The sequence below is a fragment of the Sorex fumeus genome, unplaced genomic scaffold (assembly GCF_029834395.1).
Source record: "Sorex fumeus unplaced genomic scaffold, SorFum_2.1 ptg000010l, whole genome shotgun sequence".
Taxonomy (NCBI): domain Eukaryota; kingdom Metazoa; phylum Chordata; class Mammalia; order Eulipotyphla; family Soricidae; genus Sorex; species Sorex fumeus.
This window is the reverse complement of record NW_026606067.1, coordinates 24,547,473-24,564,837: the sequence shown is the minus strand read 5'-3', so window position 1 is coordinate 24,564,837 and position 17,365 is coordinate 24,547,473. Positions and strand designations below refer to the sequence as shown.

Genomic DNA, 17,365 nt, shown 5'->3' with positions numbered 1-17,365 from the left:
TAACTTAGATGCTTTTGGCGTGTTAATTCCTAAGAGACATGGAAAGGCATCACATGCTTAAATTCTAGCCATTCAGTTACATAAGGCAAAAATAAAAATAAGACCCCATTTTTTACCTCCCAAGTGGTTTAAAATTTGCTACAATTAGGATAAAAATAAGATTGAAATGAGTTGTAGTTTTTAAAAAGTTAATAATGGAAATTTTATGCTTAGCCATATGGGCAATATATGCAAAGTTTAAATGAAGGACAGAAATCTTGATTTCAAACTACAGACTGTGCTGTTTTGAGTACACTTTATTTCAGAAAGTGATATTTAGTATTTTCTATAAAATGAAATCATGAGCATTTCACTTTTTCTAAGTCGATCATTTCTTAAGGATTTTATTAATAGATCTTGTTAATAGAACTTTGGGGATCTTAATTCAGTATCTTACAATACTCAGGCTTTTGTAAGCTATAGTTTTATGTACAACCTTGTACAGTTTTTTTGACACACAATTCAGAATCTTCTTTCTCTCTTAGACTTTGTTCTGGCTGATCTTTTTTTTTTATCTTCAAAAGAAACTGTGATTGTTTTAGTGGGTATTTTTCTAAGTAAAATGAAAACTTGTACAATGGTATTTTAGAGAATACCAGATAAATGCATGTTTCGAGTTCATGTTTTTTTCTCACCGCTTGTATGTTTGTACATAGCATGGGACTTTAATAAAACCATCCTGGAAACTTGGACTGTTTAATTTTGGGAGTGTGAAATGAACTGATTTCCTTTTTCTTACACACCTAGCTGGATGAAATTCTGCTTCTCCCACTTTCCTATCATTTTAAACCATCTTAACATCACTCTGATTTGACACATCTCACTTGACGTGTTTCTGGCCACTGCTGTTTCTTGCCAGAAGCAGAGGGATGAGAAGCGGCAGTTGTGAGCTTCTCTCGCCTCGAACCCTTCCACCGAGCATTCAGCACACGCACTCCAGTGTTGCCATTCACTGGGCACTGACAGGGACAAAGGGCAGATGACTTCCCATCTACTTCCCCAGGCCCTTGACCGCTCTGCTTTTTGGCCACACCTGTGATGCTCAAGGGTTACTCCTGACTCTACTGAATTACCTGGTAGGGCTTGGGGGACCGTATGGGATTTCAGGGACTGAACCTGGGAACCCAGGTCAGCTGTGTGCAAAAAAAGCACCCTACCTACTGTACTATTGCTCTGCCACCAAGTTTTACTTTTTATAGTTGAAAACTTGTGGAGGAGGACTGGGACTTGCTCTCCCCCCTCCCCCCGAGCAGAGGCCAGCACTCCTCACACTGCCTAAGAGGCAGACCCCGTTTTCGAAATTAACATGGCCACTGGTGAGTCAGCACGGGCGAGGCACTGGCCCCGCATGCAGCGCCCCTCGATGCTCAGCTGCCCACTGCCCCCAGCACGCTCCAGGTGGCATCTCCGCACTAGAGTTTGTGGGGCAGGTTTCCTCGAACTTCTGAGGCAAAACAGTCTTTGTCCCCAGTGAGCACTGTAGTAAAATAAACATGCAGAACTGGTTCTGTGTCTGAAACCGCTCGTCAGGCGTCTCCTTAAAGCAGCAGGAGAGGGAAGAGCTGGCTGGGCCTGGGTGCTGCCCCCTGCCCCTGCCCCGGGCCACCTTCGTGTCTGTCAAGGCTGGGAAAAGGGGCCTCATCCAACACCAGTCAGAGGACAGGTGTGCCCAGGACTCGGGAGAGGTCCCTGGAACTGGCTGATCAGACTCTTGAGGCCAGAATCAGTCAGGGCGCAACAGACTCAGGCCGCTGGGGAGGCAAAGGATGTCGAGAGCCTGGAACTGCCATGAGCTTCCCTGTGCTACCCTGTGCAAAGGAAGGAGACACGAGAAATTTAAAAATCAACGTCAACTTTACTGGAATTCGGAATAAAAAATATTTACGTTTTATTTATTTTTTACAATAAAGAACATTTAAATCCTACTTTTCAGGAAAATATTTTTTTCATCATTAGAAAATTGCTGCAAACAATTTTGAGTCTGTTTTCAAACAATTTAACACAACTGCAGATGCTCCACAGCACAAAAATAAACATGCAAACTCTTACAAAACAACGCTCTACAGAGAAGATTCCAGAATGAAAAGGAAAGTCTCCCCAGAGCCACAGAGACTCAGAGCTGAAGCCGAAACTTGGCCAGCAGAGGCAGATGGTCGGAGGAGTTATGCTCATTGGGGAGTCCGTTGACAGTCCACAGGTCGTGCTCTGTGAGAAGGGACAGTCTGGCAAGAAGTTTCAAGCCACCAACCAAGGTCACCTCCGCTCCTACAGCAGGAAGAGGTACGGCAGGAAGAGTGAGAGGTGGCACAGGGTTCTGGAGGTACAATCACCTCTTGAGGATACAGCACCTGCCTCACGTGAGCTCTGGGGCATGGCTCGTGAGGAGCTCATGTGAGGCTGGACTTAGACACGACGCGTGGGACCTATCTCTGGGCCACACCCTAGCCCTCAGAGATTTTCTCTAAATATTTTCCAAACTATGAAATAGAAGAGGACCAGAGCCAGAGCACAGTGGGTAGGGTGTTTGCCTTGCCTGTGGCCAACCCGGGTTTGATTCTTCCATCCCTCTCGGAGAGCCCGGCAAGCTACTGAGAGTATCCCGTCCACATGGCAGAGCCTGGCAAGCTCCTGGTGGCGAAGTTGATATGCCAAAAACAGTAACAACAAGTCTCGCAATGGAGACGTTACTGGTACCTGCTCAAGCAAATCAATGAACAGCAGGAGGACAGTGCTACAGAGTGCTACAGTGCATGAAATAGAAATATCAATGCAGCATTTTGCTGACGGAGAATAGACACCTGGTAAGAAGTTTATCTGTGGGGTTGGAGTGACAGCACAGTGGGGAGGGTGTTTGCCTTGCACATGGCCGTGCCGGGTTTGTTCCCTGGCATCCCTGAGCACTGCCAGGAGTAATTCCTGAGCATCGCTGGGTGTAACCCAAAAAGCAAAAAAAAAAAAAAAAAAATCTGCCATAGGGTCCAGTTTGCTTAAATGACAGCTGGGCCCCAAGTGAGTAGGACGTGAGCTAAGGAAACTGGAGCTGTGGTCCCTGAGAATCAAATCAGCCCATGAGCAAGATGACAAGCACTGTCATCTGTGATGCCATTGGTGGTGCACTGCTGCCACCTAGCGATCATTCCCAGCATGACATACCAAGAGGGGCAAAGGGCCGAGGCAGGAGTGAGAGGAAAAGCAGCCACGAGAGCATCCTTCAGGTGAGCTTGGTATCTGGAGAACAGCCTTAGGGTGAGCTCGGGGGGGGGGGGGGGGGGGGGGGGAAGGAAAGAAGGGAAGCGAGGGGAAAACACCGCAAAATCAAGCAAAAAGGGCAAAACCAGAAATTTTAAAAGCTGCCTGCATAATGAACTTTTTGGAGTATTTTCCCTTTTCTAGTGATTTTATGGACATATGCATGTGTACACTTACTTTCATCTTTTGGCTCACACGTAGCTATCGCTGTGCTCGGGGATCACTCCTGGTAGGGCTCGGGATGCTGGGAATCAAGCCCTTTCGGCCATATGCAAGGCAAACCCCTCTCTGCTGCACTATGGCTCCAGCCCCAGTCCTAGTCATTTTGAGCGAACTCCTGTCCAACACCATAGCAGCTACCACAGGAGTGACAGCACAGGGATGACAGGTACAATGGCAAAAAGGCTTGTCATGGGGCGCCCCGAAAGGGCACGTGCCCTGCCCTAAGGCCTGACTGCCCCCGGGAGTGCGCTCGCACAGGCCAATGGGACTGGAAGGCACCGCTGAGGACGGACTCTGCCCTGGGGAGTCACCACCTGGCCCCCGTCTTCACACAGCTCGCGGCTATGGCCTCAGTCAACACCCACCAATCTCTCAGGTCCCTGGGAACCTGGCAGCCTGTCCCCAGCTCCTGGCTCTGTACCTGGCTGCCGGGAGACGTCTTCCTTCCTGGTGGAGTAGAAGATGTAATCCACAGTTATGGCACTGCGCGAATGACAGGTGGTCACCTCAGGGACACCTGTGTCAGGAGCGTAATGAGAGTACACGGACGACAAGCTGAAATGGTGCTGTAAACGGGAGGAGGATCTGAACGGGAAAGAAAGGATTTTTTTTCTTGCGGTCTTCACAATTCCTCCTGTTTAATCTGGGCAAGGAATGGCTCAAAGGGCGAGTGCAGACTCCTCGTGAAGGGAGCTGGTCTGAGCCGGTTTGGGTCTTACCTGGCACCACAGGTCACCCAAAGCTCCGAATCGGAAAGAGGACTCATGAGCAGGCCCAGGTAAAGCCCCAAAAAGTGTTAACACAACAAAAAACCTCCAAACCCACTTAGAAAATTTTAATGCCAAATATCAGAACAAGTTTTATTTAAATAGATCAAAACCTACAAACAAGACTGTAGAATGTGAGGGAGTTCAACAATTACATTCTTTTTTGGGGGGGTGGTGTGGGGGAGGGTCACGCCTGGCAATGCTCAGGAGCTACTCCTGGCTCTGCACTCAGGAATTACTCCTGGTGGTGCTGGGGAACCACATGATATGCTGGGGATCGAACCGGGTTGGCCTCATGCAAGGCAAATGCCCTCCCCACTGTACTACTGCTCTGGCTCTCAATAATCACATTCTAATGTGACCTGGCTTTTGGACTACAACCAGTGGTGCTGAGGACTGAACCCAGGTCAGCCATGTGCAAGGTCAATAATCACCCCCTAACAGTCATTCTGGCCCCCAACCCAACCACACTAAACCCAGTGTACATTTTACCCATCACAGCAAAAATATAGTCCAGTCAGGACTGGAACTAGGTCTTCTGGACTCAAGAGCCAGAATTCTGGGGCCAGGGAACAGCTCAAAGGGCTAGAGGGATACTCTGCACAGGGCTCTGAGTCTGATCACGGCAACACCAAGAACCACCTCCAAGCACTGCACCTGGGACACACCCAACCCGAGAACCCGCCCACTATGGCCCCAAAGCAAAGACTCACAAAGAGATTTTTAAGAAATAATTTTTCACTCAAAACTGGCCAACATCTATTCTTTCCAGAACTTACTTTTTGGCTGGGCCAATGAGGTCTGAATTGGCCAGCTCTGTCTGTGTAGGATCAGCGCCTGTAAGAACCCAGAAAAATCACTAAGAACTACCACCAGTGTTCTGTCTCGGTTACTAGTTTCTTCTGACTCCAGGAACGATTCGTGAGACATTTATTTAAAATATTTTCCCTTTGCTGATCTGTCATGAGTTTACAGCATTAGAGAATTTTAGGGGGGGCATATCTAGTTGAGTGAGGTGCCTTGGTAAGTATTTTAACCTAGAATTTTTTATGATTTTTCCAGAAGTAGCAAAACCAAAAAGCAAAGTAGTTCCAAAGCAACTTCCAAGTAACTCAAACAAAACTACTTCTGAACAATGAACTTTAGCAAACGATCTTTCTTGGGGGTAGGTGGTGCCCAGGATGAGACTGAGGTGGGCACCTGCAAGGCAGGCGCCTTCCCCGTGCAGCTCGCAGGGGCACCCCGCCATCTTCAGATGCAAATGTGCAATGCTGAATGGTCTCCCTTTCGAGATGCCCAAGTACCGTAGACACTCACCTGCCTTTTCCGTGCGCTGACCCCGGGGGCCCTCATACACACAGTTCTGGGAGATGCCGAGGTTTGGGGGCCAGATGGGGATAGTTAAGACTCTTTGTCCCCGGGAAGACTGTTCCTGGCCAGAGACCTACACAGAATGTCAACAAGTTCCTTCAATGAGGAGACTTCAAGTGGCTCAGTGGAAACAGGTCCCTGCAACGAGGGAACCTGAGTTCACGCTGTGGGAAGTTCGTTCAAAGGAAAACCAAGAATGGAAACTATGACCATCCATTTCATCAGGTGTCTGCTCATGCTTACAACATCTTACTCAAAGATGCTTTATAATGATTCTGCACACTTCACAAATCTGGACAATGAGATGATCACCTCTAGGTGAATATTGCTCAGTTTCGTTTTGTGCTACCTGCACAACAGACCCCGTTATACAGAACACTAAGATCAATGCTGAGAGTTGTTTTTTCTCTTCTCAGGGGTGACTCCTGGCTCTGCACTCAGGAATTACTCTTGATGAGACTCGGGGGACCATATGGGATGCCAGGGATTGAACTGGGTTTGCAAGGCAACCTACCTGCTGTACTACTGCTCCAGCTCCCCTAGAACTCTGTGTGTGTGTGTATGTGTGTGTGTGTGTGTGTGTGTGTGTGGCGCGCGCCAGGGATGGGACCTAGGACCTCACAGAAATGTGTCACTAGTAATATCCCAGCCCAATATTTGTATTGTTTCAACAATCCCCTAAAAGGTGGTGGCCAAGAGCTCAAAGTACTATCAAATCACGTAAAGCAGGCACAGTGGGGGAGCTCATGACAACACGCTTGCACACACAGGCATGAACCTGGTGGCTGGCTGCCGCCTTTACACAGTCTGCCCTGCGACTGCACAGTACCCTCTGGGCACAGGCAGTCACCCCTGCTGCTGTTTTCTCTCATGCTCTGAGCTTTGGCCCAGGGGACACACATCCAAGCACAGAGATGACTCCTTGTTACGCAGAGCACCGGGGCTCCCGGCAAACAGTGGCAAGGCCAGACCAGCACTCACCTTGCCTATGGCAAGTCCTGCGTAATCCAGCTTTCCCTCTTTAATGAAGCTGTAGAGTGGAGAGCCGGGAACAGAGTTGAAGTCACCACACATGACAATGGGGCAGAAGCTGCCGTCCTGCTGCGCCGCCACACTGGCCATCTCGGCCAGGAGTATGGCCAGCTGCGTCAGCTTGATGTCTCCTCGCCGGGGATTGTAGAGCAGGTGTGTATTGGCCACGCACACCACAGGGCAGGCAGTGCGGGGGACTTTGGGTCGCAAGAGCAGCACCAGTCCCACATTGTCGCGGTCCAGCAGGGGGACGTCGGGGCGATAGAACTCCACAGGGTTGGCCGATAAGAGGGAGAACTTCGAGTGCTTGAAGCAGATGGCACAGCCGTCTGGTTTCTGTCCTGTCCTCATCTTGTACTCACAGTGATACCCTGCAGGTGAGCAAGGAGCTGTAGACGGGACGTGGCCCACCCACACAACAAAAAAACGATTTCACACTCAGAATGAGAAGCTGCCTGTCTCCTGAATAGGGAGCCAACTCTGGGCAGGGAGCAGGCCACGCACGGCCAGCAAACAACACACTGGCACAGCCGAGTGTCTGTGGGCCACCGCTCCCCCACTCCCCAACAAGTAAGGGCTACAGGGACCAGCAGGCTGGGCACTGGGTCTGCATTCAGGACGCTCAATGAATCCCAGGAACCAGTGGGCTTAAGCACTGATGAGAGTGACCTGGTCCCAGAGGCAGAGGGCTGGGAGCAGCCCCTGGACACTAGTGGACATGGCACAAAAACCAGGTGCCACCTGCAAACTCTCAGGCGCTGGGATCAGAGTCGGGAATGCATGTGACTGGGACCAAAAGCGACTGTGCGGGAGTGCGTCTCGGCAGAAGCAGACAGCCTCAAACCAATAAGCACTCTGCCAGAGTATTTCTTGATGGAAGCAAACCTCCCCATGCTGCCAAGAGAGTAAGGAAGGCAACCAGGCCATTCTCTGGTGATTTCACAGACCCCGCCACCCAGTGCTACCCAATAGCCTGCTTTCCTCAAAAGCCCACAGGCCATAGCAGCCCTGCTGCAGACTGAGCGAAGAGTAGCGGCTGCCCGCAGCCACCAAGGACCTACTTCTCGGTCATGCGCAGCCTGTGTGGAGTGACATACTCCCAAAGGGGCTGGGTCTCACACAGCTCAGAACTGTCAGGTCCTCTGGGAAGGAAGTTTCCAGAGACTGACTCCTTCCCCATGAATTAGAAGCAGGTAGAAATGCAAAAGCGTGTCCCTGAAATGCCTCACTGTCTCCTGACCCCTCTGCAACGGGTTTGGGTTTTCAAAAGTCAGATGGTTTTTTGTCCTAATACCAGATAGGACACAGTCCAGAGGCTTCAGTGCCTCCCTTGCATACAGCTGACACCTGTTCGACCCCCCGCACCCCATATGGTCCTCCAGCCAAACCAGCATCAGTGACCCCTTAACACAGAACGGGGGGAGGGAAACGCTCCCCACAATAAGATTTTGCCCCAAATGCACCATGCATTTTTGTTACCAACCGATGCTTTAACACGAAACTTTTCAAAAGCAAATGTGGTTAAAACGAAAGTCACTCTGTACCCAGTGATTCCAAACTTGGCCTGATCTCTGCTCCATAATGATCTTCCTGAACCTCTTGCAAACACAGCACCTTAAAAGAAAAAATGGGCTTGAATGAGAACAAAGTGATGGGAACACACGTTGGTTTTCTAGAGGTTCTGCCTTTTGACAAGGATTTGGTCACCCTAAACCGTGCAGGGCAGGTTCAGCTGAAGCGGAGCACAGGGTTGTGTGAGAGCTACACCCAAATGGACCCTACCAAAGCAGCTTCTGATCCCACCGTCTGCTCACACAGACCTGTCACCAGGACCCCGATCCTGGCCTTTTACATTTCAAATTCTTCCATACTGCAAAGCCAGTCCTTTTTGGGGTTTACTTTTGGGCCACTCCTGGCAGTGCTCAGGGCTTACTTCTTCCTGCCTCTGCACTTAGAAATCACTCTTGGCGGGGCTCAGGGCTCATTCCTGGCCCTGCACTCAGGGATCACTTCTGGCGGGGCTCAGAACTTACTCCTGCCTCTGTGCCCAAGGCTCACTCCTGGCCTGATGGGATGGGAGGGAAGCCATATGGGGTCCTGGGGACTGAACCTGGGTCAGTCGTGAGCAGGCAAGCATTCTACCCATTGTATTCTCTCTCCCTATAATTAATGTATCAGGATATTTCCCAGAAAGGCATAACGACGTGTTAATTAGTACTGAATCACAGACTGTATTCCTTTGTTGCGGGGGCCACACCTGGTGGTGCTGGTGAGGGTGAGAGGGGGGTCAGGCACGACAGGATGGAGCTGAGGTCACGTGCGTGCAGTGCTGTATTGCTGATGACCCCCTCCTCAGACCCTTGCCCTTTCTTTTTTTCTTTTTAGTGCAGCAGGTCATTTTTACTGAAACATTTAGGAAGATGTGAAGGGAGCGAAGAAGGGGAAACATATTCAAGAGAGCCTGGCAGCAAAGCCAGGAGATGAGCCACTGAGATGCGCTCGGGGGAGAGGCCCGAAGAACAGTCTCTGGTGCTGACCCCAGGGGACCTCGGGGGATGCTTTGCAAAGGTTATCTAAATTCAGTAAATACGGTTAGATTACCAGTCCCTGTCTCAAAACTACTCAATACCTCAAACTCTCTGTTGGTTTGCGTTCCTTCCCCTGGTGCTAAGGACTGAACCCAGGGCATTAGGCTTGCTGAGCTCCACCTGGCTACGTTTTTGGATATTCTGTGAGAAGTTATAGGTCCGTTACACCAACAACTATCAGCAAGTGACGAAGCCATGACACCTTTTATGAACGCTTCCACTGAGATATGAAAACATCTTTCTTACCCCCCCACAAAAGGGGTCGGCCAGTCACAAACAAATCACTGAACCCATCCTGTTCTTTTCTGAGCTCAGATCAAGTGTAGATCCTTCATAGTAATAAAGGTCAGTAGGAAACATTTTCATCATTGCTCAGAACTGATCGTCTCCACGCGCGCACGCACATGCGCGCGCGCACACACACACACACACACACACAGTCTCCCCCCCCACCCCAACACACACACAAACACTTGCACTGTTGCTTCTCAGAACTAGATCACGCGTCAGGCAGGCTGCACAGCCTCCTGATGCTCAGATTTGGCTATTTTCATCATTGATCCACTTCCCAGGAGCAGATCTCAGAGGAGAACCCACCTTTCCTTACAGAGGAATTCTGTTACTTTGCACTTACATCTGCATCAAAATGTTTGATTTCTTTCAGGATATTAGGAAAGCGAAAGCTCCAGTGTAATACTGGCCTCTGGCAGTGTCTATAGAGGTGCGAATTGTCTTCCAGTAAGTCCTGGGCTAGTATGTTATAGGACATCACCGAGAAGTCAAACGTGCCCTCACTGTCTTCACAAGTGGGCTTGCAGCATTCTTCCACGCTCATGGCTGTCTTTTCTTTACTATGATTACATATATATTCCCAACGCCGTTTTATCACGCCTGTTAAAATATGGAGGACAAAATAAGAATGAACAAAAAGTTGACCAGATAGTTTCTAGGATGGACAGTCTTTTTCCTCACCTCAAAATCCCCTCAGACAATAACTAGATGTTTGTCTTGGGGCAACAGTGAGGGCATTGAGGGCCCAGAGTGTCACCAAAGTGATTCCCAATTCCCGAGGAAGTGAAGCAACAGGACTGAGCCGGAGTCTGGGGCAGGGGTGGGGGTGGGGGACACTCATGGCTGCTGGGGGCAGGGCAGAGCTCAGGGCACAGTCCGGGCAATAGCAGGGGGTGTGGGCGGAACTCAGGGCAGAGTCGGGGCAGTGGTCAGGGAGTGTGCAAGGGAGGGTGTGGCAGGGGTAGGGGGTACTTGCTGGCTGCCTGGGCCAGGGAGGAGCTCAGGGCAGCAGCCAGAGGGAATCTGCTAGCTGCCCAGGCCAGGGTGGAGCTCAGAGTAGGGTCTGGGCAGCAGCTGGTGGGGGGACTTGGCGGCTGCACAGGCCAGAGCAGAGCTCAGGGCAACCTCAAGATTTTCAAGCAGGAAGCCCCAGTTCGAACCCGCCACAAAAGGATGATGTGGGTGGGGGAGAGTGTGCCATGAACGCACTTCGCAAGGATGCGCATAACCGCACCAAACCTGCACATCCAAGCTCCCCAAAGTGGGTGACGCCACTCCTGGTGGGGTTCTAGGAGAACAGGGGCAGGAGGAGTGGGGGGGGGTGCTTGCACAAGCTTCAGCAGAAGTTGGCAGTGGGGGTGGGGTTTGCGTGCTATTTGTTTATTTACAGATGCAACATGGGAGGCCAGATCAGTAGGGGACCCTCTGCTGTCTACTAGTGAGTGGTCGTCACAAAGCAACTGTCACCAAGAATTTAGCTGCACAGTCAAGAGTGTAAGATGGCAGCAGGCGGAATGACTCGATGTCATGATACTGATGTAGGCCAATGACACCCATAGGAACGAACAGCGGCAGTCCAGGGGCTGGGAGGGAGAGTGTGGCCTTGAGAGAGCTGGGGCGTCTGTCCCTCAGCTGGCTCTGCCCAGTGAATGGCCAGGGCACAGGGCCCTTCCTGAGAAGCAGCCGTGCGGCCCGTACATGCCTAAAGGATTGTGCAGGGTGTGAAATCACCTTTCTATCATCCCTCGCACTCACCCATGAGCAGGGTACTCTTCCTAAGAAGAAGAGAAACATGCCACAGAAACATGGAAAGAAAAAAGGGGAGCTTTCGGAGAAACGGAGAGCCCAGTGTCTGGGCAAAACTATACATAAGAGCTGGGAACACAGACCAAGACGCTGGCCTGGCCAGACGACACGAGAAGACACGCCAAGTCTGACGCCGGCTTCTCTCTCCCGCACAAAGGTTTTAGTTCACTGAATTCCATGAAGTAACCCTACTGAGGAAAGCTGCTGTGTGCCTGTCTGAGGAGCGGGGACACTCAAAGTAAAGGCAAGAGAGCACTCCCAAGAGTCATGATCTCTGGCACGGGGAGACGATGCAGCCCTCCGAGTCCTAGCAGTGCTGAGGAAGCTTTCCATGAGCCGTGAGGTCTCAGATGGACAGGGAGTTGGACACTGATGGATACCCCGAAGGTGCCGGGAGCTCAGGAAATGGGAAGAAAAAAGGCAGTACAGTGGGAAGCTCATCCCCACCTGTTTCCCTGCACTGCAAATGGTCCCCTGAGCATAGTACCTGCAATTAACCCTGAGCACTGCCAGGTGTGACCCCAAAAGGGAAAAAACCCAAACCACCCAAATCCTCGACTACTACAGAACTACAGCCTGCCCTGTGTCTGTGAGGAAACTTCCTTCTCTGCCCCTCCCCACCTGCACCTGGGAATCCAAGCCCCAAGGCCAAGAGCTAAGGCTGACTGTACCAGCACGGCAGAACAGACCGAGAGCTGGGATGCCATTCATTCATTCATTCACAAACTGCGACTGTCCGGGGAAGCCGCAGACACAGATGACCAGGTCTCCCTTCACATGGAGACTGAATGTGGAAGAGCTTGAGGCCTACAGAGGAAACACAGGCAATCACCTCGAGACACAGGTGACCACACTAAAATACGATCAAGATGAAGCTCTAGGAACCTGCTCCTACTGTCTTATAAATACATAGAAGCAAAGCATATCAAGACATTACGACACTTAGACTCCTGGGGGTTGGAGCGATAGCACAGCGGGTAGGGCGTTTGCCTTGCACGCCACCAACCCGGGTTCGATTCCCAGCATCCCATATGGACCCCTGAGCACCGCCAGGAGTGCAAAGCCAGGAGTAACCACTGAGCACTGAGCATCACCGGGTGTGACCCAAAAAGCAAAAAAAAAAAAAAAAAAAAGACACTTAGATTCCACTTAGATTTCTATGGGGCCGGAGTGTCAGCACAGCAGGGAGAGTGCTGGCCTTGCCTACAGCTGACCCAGGCTCGATTCCCGGCACCCATATGGTCCCCTGAGCACTAGCAGGAGTGATCCCTAGCATAGAGCCAGGAGTAAGTCCTGAGCACGGCCGGGTGTGACCCAAAAAAACCAAAATGGTTTTTTATAGTCTTGGCAATGAAGAATATTAATTAAGTCAATAATTCTTTTTCTCAATTTCACTTTCTGAATAACTGTGATCAGACTAGACGCTACTTTCAAATGTCCAGCGCTGGGACAGGCCTTTCCATGTGGTGAACAGTCCCTGGGGTACCGACTGAGGGCCAGGCTATGACACAGACAAGCCTCACAACACGCTGCCGTCATGAACATAGAGAAAATATGCTCAAATGGTCGGGTCGCATGGAAGATGAGATGAAGAAGCTTGGCTTGGCCTTACAGACTTCAGAGCACAAAGTGACACCACAAAAGCTCATGTACCTTCCATGTCAGGAGGAGCAAGGTGGCCACCGCAGACAAGGCAGGTGAGTCAGAAAGAGCGCGCGCCTGGCCAGGGTTTTAGGGTGCCTATGTAAAAAGCCATGAGCAGATCGCACAAGTCCTCCCAGGCCACTTTACAGTGACAGGCAACTGAGTTATGCTGTTGTCCCGACGGGAAAGTGTTAGCGAGACACCGGAAGTCACAAACATGGCTTAGCGAGGAGCATGTTCCTGAGTCACAACACCTAGGAAGAACGGATACAGAGTCAGGGCACAGTCCCAGCGGGTTGAAGGCCAACGTCACTGGAACTGGCAGCACGGCCACCACCACCTCCACAGCAATGTCCGTGAAGCCAGCAGGGTGACAGCCCTTCCGTGGAGCCACATCACCCTCTCACCTCCACGGCGGTTGTGGGTCCCCCCAGAACAGAGAAGCCTGCATGCACACTGTCCACATTCTAGCTACAGACTCCAGAAGCAGATTTAAGAAACGCAAATCAAAAACACCTTTCACCCAGGAGTGCTCCTATCTGAGCGATCTCTGTCTCAGTTGAACTCAGCATTAGAAAGGAAACCATGAAACTGAAGGTTCTTCCACAGCCGCTGACAGCATCGCGCCCATCGGTATCTGAGTCACCTAAGCACCTGTTTTGGCAACACGGGCCTAGAAGGGCAATCCTAGGCTTTGCGCTTCTGCTGGCCGCTCCTTTCCCAGTCAGCACGCTGACTGTTAGCGCCAGGAATACGCCACAATTGAAGACAAGAAGGAACACTGGATTCTACGAAAAAGCTCTTGAGCCAGAAAGCCGTCTCAATGGACAGGGTGCATGCAAGGGGCATGCTGGAGTTGGGGTTTGCTCCCTGTCCTGCAGGGCCCCCAAGTCCTATCAGCAGTGAGCCCTGAGCAGAGCCAGGAGCAATCCAGGAGCAGCACCAAGACGGCCCCCAAATGAAAACCAAGTAAGACGTGGCCCCTCCCCACTTCTTGAAAGAGAAAACCACAGGTTCAAGTCAAGACCGAGCACCGCAGCCCAAGGGCCCCTTTACCTTGGTGTTTCCTCCGCTTGGATGAAGGCACCCCTCCCTCAGGATTCATGATGTAACCAGAGAGCTGGAACCAGGAGGGGCGGCCCAGGGCGTCAGCTCGCCAGCCCCAGGGCTGGAACTCACTTCTTGACTCAAACCAGCAGGGCCGTGCCAGGTTCAGAGAGAAATGGCGGCTGCTCAGGTAGGGGTATGGGGAGCGGGAATAATGCCCAGGCCACCTCATGCAGCTTGAGATGTGTCTGTGCCAGCACTGTCTCTGCAGGTCCTCCCACGGTGCGGGCCAGTCTCTGGCCACAGTCCTCTGCACACGTGGCAGCATGGGGGATCTGGAAGGCGAGCAGACAGGAGAACAGGCAGACTTCTTGTGGCACCTCTCCTGTTCACCGCGCCTGCTTCCTCAGGGGAAAGCCCCATCTGTGAAGGACCGAGAACGGGAGAGCAGCCTGATGTGACCATTCCCGGTGATTCCTGAATGCGCTCCTTATCCCAGGGCGAGTGACACTCATACTTAGGAACATGGACGGGGGGCCGGAGTGATAGCACAGCGGGTAGGGCGTTTGCCTTGCACGCGGCTGACCTGGGTTCGATCTCCGGCATCCATATGGTCCCCTGAGCACTGCCAGGAGTAATTCCTGAGTGCAGAGTAACCCCTGAGCATTGCTGGGTGTGACCCAAAATGCAAAAACAAAACAAAACCAAACCATGGACAGAATTCACTAGGCTGCCCACACAACAGCTGTACTCCAAAATGCAATGCTAAGAGACAACTCCGCCACTGACAGCACCGCAAGAGGAGCGCGAGTGGCCTGCATGCTGCTGACCCTGGTTCCATCCCCAGCACCCCAAGCGGCGCCCTGAGCCCTGCCAGGAGTGATCCCTGCGTACTCAGCCAAGAGTAAGCCCTGAGTACCACTGGACGTGGCCCACTCCCCATAAGCTTTCTGGCAAAACCCAACGGACAAGATGAGATCGACGTGCAACACAAGATTTAAAAAACAGGGAAGACAAATGGAATTCAAAGAGAAATCTCTCCTCCAACATGGGTCTGGGCCCAGGGAACTGGTTCCAAAGGCCAGTGCAAGGCCCAGGTTCGACCTCAGCATCACACGATGGATGTGCCAGTGTCATTAGGGTCTACACGCCCAGCCCCAGTAGGTCACAAACCAGAAAAGGGCTATTTTGGGGGCCACGTCAGGCAAAGCTCACGGGGTTACTCCTGGAGGTGCTCGGGGTGCTGGGGATAGAACCTGGGTTTACCGGGTGGAAGGCAAGTGCCCCACCTGCTGTACTATCACTCTGGTCGGTCCCAAACCAGACGTGTTCTAAACCAGAAATGTTCCTAACCAGTCTTTTTTGTTTGGGGGGCAATTCCCGGTGGTACTAAGGCATCGCCGCTGGCAGGGACCGGAAGCAGCCAGGAGCGGGACAAGGGCTGGCTGCGCGCCTTGCGGAGTCCTCTCCCGCGCCAGCCCCTCCTCTGGAGCTCCGGGCCACACGCGCTCGGGCTGCCCCGGCTGTGGTCCCCGCGAGCACTGTCCCGGCGAGCACTGTCCGCACTCTCCCCCCAAGCCTGGATCAGTGCAGATCACCGGCTTCCAGACACCAGCGCGGGCAGGAAGGCGCACACCTATCAGGACTTCAAGTCAAACACCTTCCTGCGGGTCGGCAGGTGGAGCCGCGGCCCCTTCAACGGCAAAGTCGGCCTCTGCGGGGGGCCGGGCGAGGCGGCGCCCACCCGCCGGGATCCGCCGCCCTCGGGGCCAGATCCGCGGGCAGGACCCGCGGACCCGCGCGTGGACCCGCGCGGGGGCGCCACGCCCTGACCGGCCGCTCCGGCGGAGGCTCGGGCGCGGGGAAGGTGCTCCCCGGGGAAGGTGCTCCCCGCAGGGCCCGCGGGACCCCGAGACCGCCGCGTCAAGGCCAGGCGGTCCCCCGAGGGCCCCTTCCGGCAGGGCCCGAACCCCCGACGGCCGCCCCCGGCCCCGCAGTAGGCCCGGGGGGCGCGGGGATCTCCGGCCGCCCCACCCCACCCCCGCCCCCCGCCGCCCCAGGCCGCCGCCCGCCCCACTGACCGGCCTGGCCCCGCCGCGCAGCGGCCGTAGCCCCTCCTCACGCAGCGCCAAGCGCCCATCGCGCTCCCCGCCGCGGCCGGGCCGCCGCAAGGCATGCTGGGAGCGGCCGCCGCCGGGCCCAGGCTGTGCGCGGAAGCCTGGGATCTGGGTCCCCGCGGGGTCACGGGCCGCACCTGCGCAGAGCGTGTGAAGCCAGGGCGGCCATTCCTGAAAAGGGCAAAGCACCGCCGCTGGTCTTAAAGAAACAGAAGCTAAAGGTGCAGGGAGCAGGAGCCGAGTTCTAGTCCAGCGGGAAAGGGCTTGGGACGCGGCCCAGCCGGTTTCGGTCCCTGGTGTTGCATAACACCGGTCAGTCCATTCTCCTCTGCTGCTAGGAGCTTAGGTTGACTGAGAAACACCACCACAGTGCTCCAGAAGCACTCCCATTCATCTTTAACTTCTCCTTCTGCTCTCCTTCCCCTATTTGCTAATCACTCATTTCCCCTAATCAGACCCTGTGACTTGTAAAGTCAGATTCCTCAGAGAACGCTGACTTTTGTGTTTGTAGGTGAACTATGTCTTTTCTCTTTCCCTTATGTCCTGTGCAGAGTTTCCTGTAGAGCTATGTCCTTTTTCTATAGACACAGAAAGATCGTTAATGCTCTGCTCTCGTTGCTTGAGAGTTAGTTGACCCCGTTTAATACCTACTCCTGGGGATCTGTCATATTTACTCAATTTCGCCTCAGAACCCTCCCCAAAGGGAGGTTTCCTGGCGAGGGACTTGGATGGACCCAGGGCAAACTGTAAACTGCCCTGGCATCAGAAAGGGACAGGCCATGCACACACCATAACACTTATAATCAGTTAAGAGCACAGTCACGCACAAGTTCTGTCATGACCCAAAACTGGATAAGGAACCCTGCTGGGGTTAGGAAGGACTAATCTGTCCAGAGGACTGTAGGCTGGGATCTATAGCAAGATGTCCCCAGGAGAGTCACCCTTTAAGCTTAATGTACCTCTTACTGTGTCCGTATAACATGACTAAAAGGTTAAGTAAATTTAAGATGACTTATTAAATGAATTTGGTCTGGGGCTGGAGCAATAGCACAGTAGGTAGGGCATTTGCCTTGCACGTGGCCAACCCAGGTTCGATTCCCAGCATCCCTTATGGTCCCCTGAGCACCGCCAGGAGTAATTCCTGAGTGCAAAGCCAGGAGTAACCCCTGAGCATTGCTGGGCGTGACGCCCC

The 17,365-nt window shown here is 52.7% G+C and overlaps 1 protein-coding gene and 2 non-coding genes across 5 annotated transcripts; all 3 read right to left on the bottom strand.

The window, feature by feature from the left end:
- Positions 1-1,901: 1,901 nt before the first annotated feature.
- Positions 1,902-16,213, bottom strand: ANGEL2 (angel homolog 2). 3 transcript variants are annotated; one of them, XM_056110783.1, is made up of 9 exons: positions 16,138-16,213; positions 14,066-14,391; positions 9,903-10,159; positions 8,225-8,294; positions 6,630-7,051; positions 5,595-5,721; positions 5,057-5,114; positions 3,932-4,095; positions 1,902-2,304 (listed from the first exon to the last, which is right to left on the bottom strand). In XM_056110783.1, the coding sequence occupies exons 1-9, from the start codon at positions 16,194-16,196 to the stop codon at positions 2,153-2,155; spliced, it is 1,635 nt and encodes a 544-aa protein (XP_055966758.1). In that variant the 5' UTR covers positions 16,197-16,213; the 3' UTR covers positions 1,902-2,152. The 3 variants fall into 3 exon arrangements, with proteins under 3 accessions (XP_055966758.1, XP_055966760.1, XP_055966759.1); XM_056110785.1 differs by lacking the exon at positions 16,138-16,213 and adding an exon at positions 13,019-13,263 and having other exon boundaries at positions 1,905-2,304; positions 14,066-14,203; XM_056110784.1 differs by lacking the exon at positions 1,902-2,304 and having other exon boundaries at positions 3,946-4,027.
- On the bottom strand, positions 9,575-9,642 carry LOC130020190 (small nucleolar RNA U2-30). Its single transcript, XR_008791965.1, has one exon. It is a non-coding gene; the product is annotated as a small nucleolar RNA U2-30 (small nucleolar RNA).
- Positions 9,755-9,830, bottom strand: LOC130020191 (small nucleolar RNA U2-19). The gene has a single exon (XR_008791966.1). It is a non-coding gene; the product is annotated as a small nucleolar RNA U2-19 (small nucleolar RNA).
- Positions 16,214-17,365: the final 1,152 nt, after the last annotated feature.